General features: G+C 38.3%; 1 protein-coding gene across 2 annotated transcripts in view; it reads left to right on the forward strand.

The window, feature by feature from the left end:
• The window catches only part of agps (alkylglycerone phosphate synthase), a 218479-nt gene that overhangs the window by 103334 nt on the left and 103071 nt on the right, over positions 1-12074 (forward strand). For both annotated transcript variants that reach the window (XM_072477056.1, XM_072477065.1), the window contains exon 7: positions 5453-5532. In XM_072477056.1, coding sequence (XP_072333157.1) covers positions 5453-5532 — 80 coding nt within the window. The remainder of the gene's footprint in view (positions 1-5452; positions 5533-12074) is intronic.

A 12074-nucleotide genomic window follows, 5' to 3' on the forward strand; every position in this document is an offset into this window, starting at 1 on the left:
CTGAAAAACATTGCCTCAAACTGCATTCCTTTCGCACAACACTGAAGTGGTAGTTTGGATTATGTACTTCAAGTCACTGGAGGGGACTTTGAAGCAGGACCCTCTGAAACAAGGGTAATACCACTAAGCGATGGCTAACACCTACTATAAACCAAGAAAGTTCTATGTTCAGTCACTGCTTTGTGCAAAGGTAGCTAATTTTACCGAGTTAATGGTGTTGGGCAGGATAAAATCAACTGATGTTTGCAATTTTAATTGCAAGCAATATGTAAGTGTAGAGATCAGATGGGGACAGGATTGAGTTTGACTATGTTATGCGTAAGCTAACATGGAGAACGATCATATCAGGTATACTGGAAGCTGACTCTTAATCAAAGCTCCTTGGAATTGTGTACTAATGAGGAAATAATTTATTTGGAAGGGGAGAAGAGCAAATTGATGGAAGAAGAAGTAACTGTAAATAGTTGTTTCAATGGGTAACTTTACAGTTTTCTCAAACTTCAGCTAATTTTTAAAGCACAGTTAAAAATGCTGCTCTCAAATTTATTCCAAATCTATACTCATCTGATTGGGGCCTGCTGGACACTGAAGTAACCAGTCTGTTTCTTGCAGGCAATTCGAAATCTATTTTTCATTAACTGTTTGAAGTTTTAGCTTGTATATTTGTTTGACTCTTCTATTCTCATAATGTAGTTATAGTTGGCTTAGTCATGTTCTGTACCCACAAAATATTGTGGGGTGTGGAGGAGGCAAAATCTAATTCTTGTTTTCAAAACCTTCTGTTTTGACTGCTACTATACTAGAAATGCATTGGTATGGATGTCAGGAAAGGCTGGACGACAGCCTGGATAACTTTTCTATTGGAAAAAGAAGGCTAAAGGGTGATCCAATAGATATCTTTAAAATTATGAAAGGTTTTGATCGAGTGGCTACAGGGAGAATATTTCCTTTTGTGGGGAAGGGCATAATTAGAGGCCATCAATATTCAAAATCATCGTCCCCACAACCCAAAGATGTGCAGGGTAGGTGGATTGGCCATGCTAAATTGCCCCTTAATTGGAAAAAATGAATTAGACACTCTAAATTTTTAAAAAATTAATATTCAAAATCAAGCAGACATTGAGGTGAATAGAAAAGGTACATTTAAGGGAATATTAAACAAGCATATGAGGGAGAAGGGTTATAAATATTAGATTTAGATGAGGAAAAATGGGAGAAGGCTTGAATGGAGCATTAAACAGCAGCTTGGGCTGGTTGTGCCGAATGATCTGTTCCTGCACTGTATATCCAATGGAATATGCACCCATGCCCCATAATTCTCTATTCCTGAACTTTTACAAGCATTTTCAAATGTTAGACTCCAATTTTTTCAGGCCTCATTCTATGATAACTCTTTGACTTAGTTCCTTGTCCTAGTTGAGTAGCCTTTCTGTCTGATTCCTCCCATGTGTGAACTTTAACACTGTTATCATGATGACAGATCAGAGCCCTGAATTACTTCCAGACAAATTGAACTAGTAAGTAAGACATCATTTTTCTAAAAAAATGACATACAAGCAAAAGGTGACTGAGAATGTAAATTTTGAGAATGTAACTCCGTGATTGTGTGAAAAGTTACTGACTACAGTTCTGGTCACCCTATTATAGAAAATATATTATTAAACTAGAAAGAGTGCAAAAATTATTTACTAGGATGCTACTGGGACTTAATGGTTTCAGTTGTAAGGAGAGGCTGGATAGACTGGGACTTTTTTTCCTGGAGCGTAGGAGCTTTAGGGGTGATCTTATAGAGGTCTATAAAATAATGAGGGGCATAGATATGGTAGATAGTCAATATATTTTCCCCAAGGTAGGGGAGTCTAAAGCTAGGTTTCAGGTGAGAAGGGAGAGATACAAAAGGGTCCAGACGGGCAATTTTTTTCCACTCTCAGGGTGATAAGTGCCTGGGGCGAGCTGCCAGAGGCAATAGTAGAGGCAGCTGCAATTTTGTCTTTTATAAAGCATTTAGACAGTTATATGGGAAAGATGGGTATAGAGGGATATGTGCCAAATGCGGGCAATTGGGACTAGCTTAGTGGTAAAAACTGGGTGGCATGGACCTTGGGCCAAGGGGCATGTTTCCATGCTGTAAACCTTTATGACTCTAGTGAAATGGTTCCTGTGCTAATTTGTCTTCATTTGTCTCCATGTTTCTCAACTTATTTGATATGAAGACGAGCATTCTGTAGCAGTTCTGCTGATGCGTGTGATGTAGACACCGTCTATGATTGTTACACATACCCTGTGAACCTTATTCACCAATTTTGGCGTACAAGCACAATAGTTTGATTGAATGGCTTGGCAACAGAGTGATAGAATACGTGTCTCTCAACCAAATAGGTATGGATTTGAGTTTAAAACTACCCTACCTAATGTTCAAACCTGGTACTTCCAAGAATATATGCTGATCGTTTAAGTGATGTGCAGGAAACTAGAATTGACAAAACAACTTGGCTGCTGCAAGAACTTTAAGCTAATTGCTGAATGGATGCACATATCTAAAGGCATACACAGGAACTAGCAGAGGCCTACAAAATACTTGCAGCCTAATTAGTACATTTATTGCAAACGTACTTCTTTAAATAGAGGATCTTAGTTATTCTTTCACCAAAATCTTTGCCAGAATCAAAATTTCTCTGGAAAAGCTACATAAAGCTGTCAATGTGTAAAAGCTGGCCAAGGAATATAAACATAACTGTTGTCAAGAGTCTGACCTTGTGACGTGTTTATAGTCATAGAAAATGAAAATCTTATTGGGAACTGTTTTCTCCTGAGTTGAAAATGGAGATTTACCTCTGGACTCTATATCATTCAAGGATTAAACACTTTGTTTTCTTAGAATCTGTCATCGAAGAAAACAGCTTCCGAACTACCAGCCTTGTTCATGACAGAGTCCTTGTTTTGGATTCATGTTTTGTAGCAATAATGCAACTGTTCCTTTCTGAGCAGTTGTGTGTATACATGAGCAGTTTGTGCAAAGGCATCCCCTTTGGAATTAGCCTGTATAGAAACCCCGGAGGGTATGGACTGTTTTTCATCTGCAGAATCAATTCTGATGTTTCCTTTTAATCCACCTGACAGCTTTTTAAAAACCTTTGCATTCAAATCTAGTGAATGTTCATTTTTTGCACAAAGAATAACTTCCAAATAAGTTGTATCAAATAATTGTCCCTGCCATGTTGCTACATCTAACCTATTCCATCATCTCATTCACCACTCCCATGCCATACTCCTTGTATCCCTGCAATACCCTCCCCATCCTTTGTCTCTTATTCCTTGTCTGCCATCCCTACCACCCCTGTCAATCTATCTCATCCCTCACCAAAATAAGATCGCCAGCCAGGGTAACATTGTTGGGCATTGTATCTTTTACTCTAATTTTTTCCCTCTGCCAGCTGCACGTGTGCCTCCGCATGCGCCAGGTGGTGCCACCAAATAAATCCATCTACAGGCACTAACCTTAAATTGATCAATTAAGGCAAAAACTGAGTACTATTACTGAGTATTGTTATAGATTAGTTGACTTACATAATCTGATATTAATGTTTTTTAACTTTAATAGGTATTTATGCTGCTGTTTTTCAAGCTAGGCCACAATTTTCTAACTGTGGTAATCAAGGTTGAACTAATATTGGGTGGGTGTTTTGTTCTATAGAGGTCTGTTGGTGGTGTTTTATATTGCTTGAGCTTGCTTGAAAGTGCACAAAGAGGAACAATGATGCGCAATTTACCTTTATTTTGGACTAAAAAGAGAAAATTAGTTAAAGCCTTAGATGCATCAGATCTTTCTGACATTCCTGTCTCGGATTATCCCAGGATCACAATCACAAAACAATTTGATTTCTTCCAGTATTCCACTAATGTATCCCTCTCTCATTTCAGAAACATTGCACTTTTCTTTAGCATTTCTGGATTAGGCAGGGAGAAAATGGATCATATTTCTCATTCCTGATCCGTATCCACTGACTCCTGTTGAAAGTGTGCCCGTTTCAACATCAGGTTACGACTCTGCTGTAAAGCCTTTTCTGGTGTATGAAATGAAATGAAAATCGCTTATTGTCACAAGTAGGCTTCAAATGAAGTTACTGTGAAAAGCCCCTAGTCGCCACATTCCGGCGCCTGTTCGGGGAGGCTGGTACGGGAGTAATTGGTGTTGGGTACAATGCTAGAGACCCATACTGCAGAAAAGTAAACACTTCTTCTTTTTGGCCAGCTGAATGTCAGCTTAATTTCTGTCAACTGATCACGACGCTCAGCAGCTGCAAACCAACAGTAAGAAATTCATGCATAGAGAGTTCTTTGCCTGATATAGAATACATACACTGTTCCTTTAGTGAAATGAGCTTAGGCACTGGTTGGCAAGAGTCCAGATTTGGAATTCTTAAATACAAGACGGTAGCACAGTGATTAGCACTGTTGCTTCACAGCACCAGGGACCCGGGTTCGATTCCTGGCCTGGGCCACTGTCTGTGCAGAGTCTGCTCGTTCTCCCTGTGTCTGTGTGGGTTTCCTCCAGGCGCTCCGGTTTCCTCCCACAAGTTCCGTAAGACGTGATTGTTAGGTGAATTGAACATTCTAAATTCTCTCTCTGTGTACCCGAACAAGCGTGGCGACTAGGGGCTTTTCACAGTAACTTCATTGCAGTGTTCATGTAAGCCTACTTGTGACACTAATAAAGATTATTAACCAGCCAAATGATACAGCTTAATTTGCAACGCAACAGCATAAGTAGATGAAATACCCCATATTCTGGACATTGACTTGCACAGATCTCTGGGACAGACCGAAAAGAATCTCTCTTTATAATGGAACCAAAGATGTTTTTCGAGTAATGCCCCTCTATTTAGTGTCCTGGAGATTTTCCCACCACATCTTCGAGGTATAATGGGTGGAATAACAAGCCATGTACCTGTGTAGAGCTGCATTTGGAGCTCCTGAAACATTTTATCCTCCCTGTTGTTTCCTTTTCAGTGTTTCTCCATAGAGACGAGTAACCTGAGGTTATTGACTATGTGCCATTGACTGACACATATTGATTCTGTAATACGAGGCTTCTATATTGCCTGCGGTTTCTGTGCTCAAATAGTCTGCACTTATTTTTATAGTGAAATCTTGTCCTTTGAGGTCAGTGTTATAAATGTAAAAATTCAATGTTCTTTGCATACTTTTTGACATCTGTTTTTGCAGTGATCTCTTGTATTAAATGTTGAATAACATTTGCATATATCCGAAGTAATTCAACTTTGCAGTTCTGCCAACACTTTCCTAATATTATCACAGTCTGAGTGGCAGTCCATGTCCTGCTGAGCACATCTGCGCTGAGTTGTCTGGAGACCATCAGTGTTAAGTGTTTGTAAAACAAAGAAAAGCAAAACCACTATAAAATCAGTCATTTAATTTCCTTTACTTGCAGGAGGGACAAGTGTTTCCGATGCTCTGGAGTGTCCCACAGATGAAAAACGAACCATACTTTCTTTGGATACTTCACAGATGGTATGTAATAAAGTTTTCGGAAAAAGACTCCTGATGGCAATAAAAGAAAACATTTAATTTAAACCTTTCCAAGTCCAACCCCCTTGTCATGCTTATTTTAACCAAAGCATCCATAAGGAGCTTTGTACCTTCCTCATGCAACATATCTTGTGTTCCATATGAAGTGATTACAGGTACTCAATTAATCAGGAAGCTTGACTTTCATATTGGATTGTGCTGGTTGTTTGAGGTTTTTTTTGGGAGTATGCTAACTTGAAGTATATTAGGTTGGTCTTTCCATTTTATGCTGTTTTGGAGAAGGTTATCCTTCCATTTTAGCAATGCATAACTTTGTGAAAACATAGGTGTTTGTTGGTCTTATTCTCTCAGCATCAATCTGTTTTATATAATGGAGAAATAGAATACTAGTGAAATATTGAATTATTAAATGTCTTAAATTATCCTTGAATATTGATCAAAAGTGTGCCATATGGTTTTTCTTGTTTGCAGGATTTGTCCAATAAAGAGAAACTTGCATTTGTGTAGTGCCTTTCATGACCACTGGATGGTTGATGGCAATAAAATATACGTGATGAGTAGTCACTTTTGCAATGTGACAAATGTGGCATCTCATCCGAAAGGCGGCTCCCCTGACAGTGCAGCGCTCCCTCAATACTGCACTGGGAGTGTCAACCTATATTATTGCGCCAAAGTCCTAGTGGGACTTGAACCCACAACCTTCTGGCAGAAAAAGTACCATCAACTGAACCACAGCTGACATGGTCTCATAAATTCCAGCATTTTACATTTCGAGTGATATTGGTTGGGGATTTGATTTATGCGCTAAAACAAAATTGAGCACAGTGATATTTGTTGGATGCAACAGGGGTTGCTATTTTTTTTTTTTTAAAAAGCATTTGAATGGAGACTAATGAATCAGCAAACACATTTCTAGCTGCACTAAGCTCACTGGCCTAAACAGGATGCTAAGCACATTGGCCTGACCAGGATGCTGATAATACAAAGTTATTCCATTAAACTAGTCTTGCTTCCAGTATAATTTCAGATTTTGCAAGCTTAAATGCATTTACTAAACAAATGTCATCTATTGTTTTACATTTGTGAATTTTAATCTGTTATAGCTTTCCAAACAAGAATAATGATTTTAGTTTCAGAAAATCAAAATAATTTGATCTGTTCGTCACTAAGTTGGGCAAACCTCCTTGACTAGATTGATGAGAGATCATAAAAGGGTTATGGTAGTTGAACATGCTTTTCTTAAATAATTGTCTTTCAGAAATGCTTAAACTGCTCCCAGAACTTTGCTCTGTGAATGCTGTCACTTTTACATTCCAGACCATAAATCTTTTTTGTGAAAAAATTCAGCATGTGATGCGGTTTGGTGAACAGTTTCCAAAGTTAATTAAACAACTTGAAATGTACTGCAGGATCACAACATACTATAGTTGAAGTGCCAGATTTTAGATAAAGCAAACCAACATTTCACAATTCTCTAACCTTTTCAAAACCTATGCATGAATTTTTAAATATGAATTTTAACAAGGTGTAATCCTCCTGAGCAGGAATTCTCTTCAAACTGGAAAATTTGAGTGCTGAATTTTATGATTTTTTTTTAAATGGAAGAATTTATCCAACTCCATCTTGAGAAAAATACTGGTACTGCTTTCTGATGCGAGTAGAAACGGAAATTGTTTTTGTGTTCTCCACTTTTTTGTCCTGTATTGCCAGTGAAGAATGAGTATGCATAGACTGATCATATCTCTTAATTAGCTCTTTCTTTTCTGTATTTCAGATATTTTACCTGGGTTAAAGAATTACCATTAGTTACTATACTGGACATTAGAGATCAGTTGCACATTCACCATATTCCTCAAACACCTAGGGAGTGGCAAACACGTCACTGTAAGGCTAAAATGGAAAGTTTTATTTATTGGCTGAATAATACAGCAAAACAGTCTGGCCCTGCAAAATACTCCAGCACAATTCATAAAAATGAAAGTTGAATCCTTTTAAGAGTGTTTTTAGAATCTATTTTGTACAAAGTGACTGGGTCTTCTGATGTGAATTTCCAATGTGCTCAGAGTTTAGATCTCCAGCTGAACTAAAGTTTAGTAGCCTGAGTTATGATTCACGCCATTGGAATTCTTTTATGTTCGACATGAAAAGAAACGGATCTTACACCCTGTGATGTGAGGTGTTCAATATCTGGATATTACCATCTTCCTCCAAACATTTTATTTGCTGGTTAAGCTCTCTGATTAATTTTGACAATTATATGTTCAGTCAAACTGCGTAAATTAATGTCTCAAATGGTTCTAGCCAGGAACAACATTCTTTCAACTTGATTTCCGAACAAATGTTCGGAGAAATAAAGAATATCTATTCTGCCGCAGTTTTCTCAATTAAAACACTGGGCAGCCAATTAGGAGTATAGGGCATCATTGCCACTGAAACCACAGGATTTCCTTAATGATACAGTCCATTTAAAATCTAATGTTTCTATGTTTGTCAAGTTTCAGAATAATCCAAAATGTTTTATTTTGTGATTTTTGAGATTAGAAATATTTAACTATCAAAGGTTTCCTGTTTTAGAAAACATTACTGTTAGATTGAAGCTCTGCAGCATTTTTTATTTGGCTGTTATTAATTAATAACTTAGTCCCTTATTTAGAATAAAGCAGCACCGTCTGTATTGGTGGATTAGTAGCATATGGAGCTGTCTATGGTTCCATATATGTTATCATCAACAATTTTGTTTGAGGTGCTTAATAGAAATCTGAGCATCCTCCATTAATGGAGGGTTTATCAAAATACAACTCATTCCATGTGGCTTGCATATCTATAGGTTCCGCATTTATTGATTGACAGTTAAAATATATGAGAGCTAGCCTGTCCTCTTTGGTGAAATAGTGCACTTGCTGGTGCACCTGTAGGAAAGTTAGGTTGGCTCAGCATTGTGTTTACTTGGTTACCTTTACACAATAAGAATTTTTCTTCAGAATATTTTGCAAATACCAAGGATATCTTCATTTACCAGCATGCTCAATGCATTCTTTTGTTATCGATCAGGACAGGCAAACAAATTTATGATTGATTTCTGAAGGATGTGCCTCCAAAAATGGTGCATTATTTACATTTAATTTACTTCACGTTTTGTGTGTTTTAAAAATAGAACACATTCCAGTAAAGCCTTATCTTTTCACAGTATGTTCTTTTAAAGTTCCAGTTTAAATCTTTCTTTGCCTTGTTCTGCAACAGCTTCAACGTTTCAATGCTTACATGTTGAAAGCTTTTTTTTGTAAGCATAGATCTGAGGATGGACTGTGGTACATTTTGACTATTTTGAAATTTATTTCTTCCACTTTTGCTGTGCTTGCAGTCTTTCTTTCTAGTTCTAATACATGTAAAATAGCCTTTTCTGGTTATTTGTGAAGAACCATTGCTTCTTAAGCCGACTGTCACATTGTCCATATTTGTGGTGAGCTTCCAGGAAAGGTCCAAGTTAGCTTTTGTGTTCAGTTTCCTGTATTTTACTTTTTGAGGTACTTTCAATAAATATTCCACGACATTTCCATTCATTAATTCTGCCCTATGCTTGTGCGCATGACTTGTATCTTTTGAATCATTAGCCTCTGCATTTGGACAGCAAAACCCTTTTAAGATCTCCTTGCCTGACCAGTGACAAATTTGTTATGATGCTGGAATTGCAACATGAGCAAAAGATAATGTCCTCCAAGCACTTGGATACACCAGTAGCTTGACTCTGTTCTGCTCATCCATATATCAATCACCCACTGATTACTTTTAGGTTTTGTTACATTGACACATCTGGAAGTGCACCAAAAGACCTTTGATCCTTGTGATTGCTTGTGTCAGCTCCCAACCGGAGGGCATTAGGCGTTCTTTGGTCTGTTGGATGAAATGCTGCGATCAGACAGCATGGTGGAGTCATGAGGTCTGTTAGTACTCTACAGTTGTCGGGGGAGTGAGAGGGGTGGGGGGGGGGGGGGGGGGGGGAGTAGGTCTGGGATCTGGCATCAGCAACAGAAAGAGGTAGGGGTTGGAAGCAAGGGGGGCTGCTAGTTTCTGATTTTGATGGGATAGAAAAGTTAACACTACCAATTTAGTGGTAGCTATTTAAATAAATCTACATGTTCAACTGAATAAATAGCTGTTATTAAAGCCAATCTGAATGAAGACCAAGAATGAGCTTAATCCACAATTACTGTGATACACTTTTTGTAAATAAAAATCAAAAATCATTGTCCTGTAGTTTAAACTCCTCATTAGACCCATTAAATGAAAATAAACAGAAACCCAACCGTCTGCATTTACGAACATAGATAGGGTTTGTATTGTTTTCGCAAAACCCAGGCAAAACACCTTTTATTCACATGGTAATTTTGATTTGGCAAATACTGTTCAATACTGTGTGTATGTCAATAGAAATCATATTTTCTGAGGAGGCAGTACAAGCTAAATGGCTGAGCCAATGTGGGAGGAGCAGTGAGTGGCTCAGCTTTAGTTATCATTAACGTAACAAATTCTTAGACAATGAGGGAAGAGAATCAAAATTGTGCATTGAGGAACTGATTAACTGGCTGATTATTCTGCAGGGCACATCCCCTAACACTGCAGTGAACCTGCACCAGCTCCAGTTTGTAGGGAAGGAAGAAAATAACTTCCCATGAAGTGTTTTTGTGAAGTTAATGGGCAGAACTTTCAGGGGTAAGGATTTAAGGATTGGGAAAAATAGAGGAATGACAAAGACTGAAATGGGGTGAATTAAAGTCAAATCTGATAAAGGTAAAGTGATAAACAGTAAAAGTAATAATTAAAATCTCTTTACTTTCTTCAGGAATGACAGTCTGCAATTTCAGTTGTTTCCTTTGAATGGAATGTTTGACTGGCTGTTCAGTATCTGCCCTAACCTTCTGTGACCAGTTTAATTAGTATTTAATGTGCAACTGCAGTAACGCGGAGGGTGACAGTCCATTGCTTTTTTCACTATAGTTTGTGGTGATGGGGTATTTCTTCACCACCACAAATTGTATTCTGATTTGCACATAAAATAATAGGTTGCACATTAAACACGTCATTGCTTGGCTAGCAAATTCTGACCTAGTGTGTCATACCATAGGCATCCTTATGTGTGAAACTTTTCAGTACAAAAAATTTGTAAATATGCTAGTTCTTTACTTGCAGAATGGCAATGATCAGCAAAGAAAATTGATGCCAATAATACACAAAAATGATGAAGATGGAGAAGGCTGATTTCATCTGAAAAGATTGGAATGTGTTTTTTTGTTAAAATAACCAGAGGTGATTTTTTTTAAAAATACCGAGTTTGGTGATGCCACCACTGCAGAGGGTGCACTTCTCAAACATGTAGGTGAATGGTCCGTGATCAGCACTAAAGAACTATTGATTATTAAAATACAGCAGAAAAGTTGAAACTGATTTATAGAGTAATCTCTGGACTATTCACATTAGCTGCAGTAGAAACAATCCAAATGGAAGTCCGTAAGCTCTTCACAAGGTTAAACTTTGCTGTACATTATTTCACATACATGAGAACAAGATTTTGCGACGTAATTTCCTGCATTAAAACTTTGCAAAATCTAATTGTGGAATGAAAGACGTCAAGTTTAACATGCATCAATTGAGATGAATGTTATTTTGCTGATATGACTCTGAATTCATGAACGTTTTAGAATTATATAAATCCTTTTATCATCCTGAAATAACTGGGACATCACCACTGCCAGGGACATTGATGCAGCTCACTCTGTGACCACTAACCAGGTGCTGGGGAGAATATATGTAAGGCCATAATGCTAAATATGATGGTACCCAGAAGGAATGGTAACTAGGTGAAATGGTGTGTGTACGAGTTGTTTGTCGTGTAAATAGCAACAACTGGAAGAGCGAGATGGCTGGCCACAGCTAATGAGCAGAGCATCGATGCACAGCAATGGTGCAGAGGATGAACAAATAGGACGTTTCAGAGCGCGCGACTGGGCAAGCAAAGTCATTTGCACAGGCGCGAACCAGCACTGAAGCCCGCTGACGTGAGCACGTCAATGACATCAGCGGAAGGAGAAAGGTACGCAGCAGCGGGCGGAATGCGAGCCGAATGCGCAGACGCAAATGTGGAGGCTGACAAATCCGCATCAGCAGCTGGTGCCTTTTTAAAGTGAAGTTCAGCAGAGGCCCAGGTCCAGCAGCCATTCCTGACAGGCAGTCAACATTGCCCGTTGCTGATTCTGCTGGCACTTGAAAACCAGCAAAAGCTGACCAAGAAAATTGATTTAACAACTTGGCTGTTTAGGCAATGTTTAATACTGACAATTTAATAGTTTTGATTACAAGCCTGTGACGTGAGGACAAATCAATGGTTAGACGTTGCGATTTATGCTGTAAATGGGGCCAGCATTCCTTCACCCATATTGCAGAGTTGTATGGAACATCAATACATGAAAGGTTGAGTGGGGAAATTAGTGCTATACTTATTGCATTGCTGCCTCACAGCGCCAGGGACC

The sequence above is a fragment of the Scyliorhinus torazame genome, chromosome 2 (assembly GCF_047496885.1).
Source record: "Scyliorhinus torazame isolate Kashiwa2021f chromosome 2, sScyTor2.1, whole genome shotgun sequence".
Taxonomy (NCBI): Eukaryota; Metazoa; Chordata; class Chondrichthyes; order Carcharhiniformes; family Scyliorhinidae; genus Scyliorhinus; species Scyliorhinus torazame.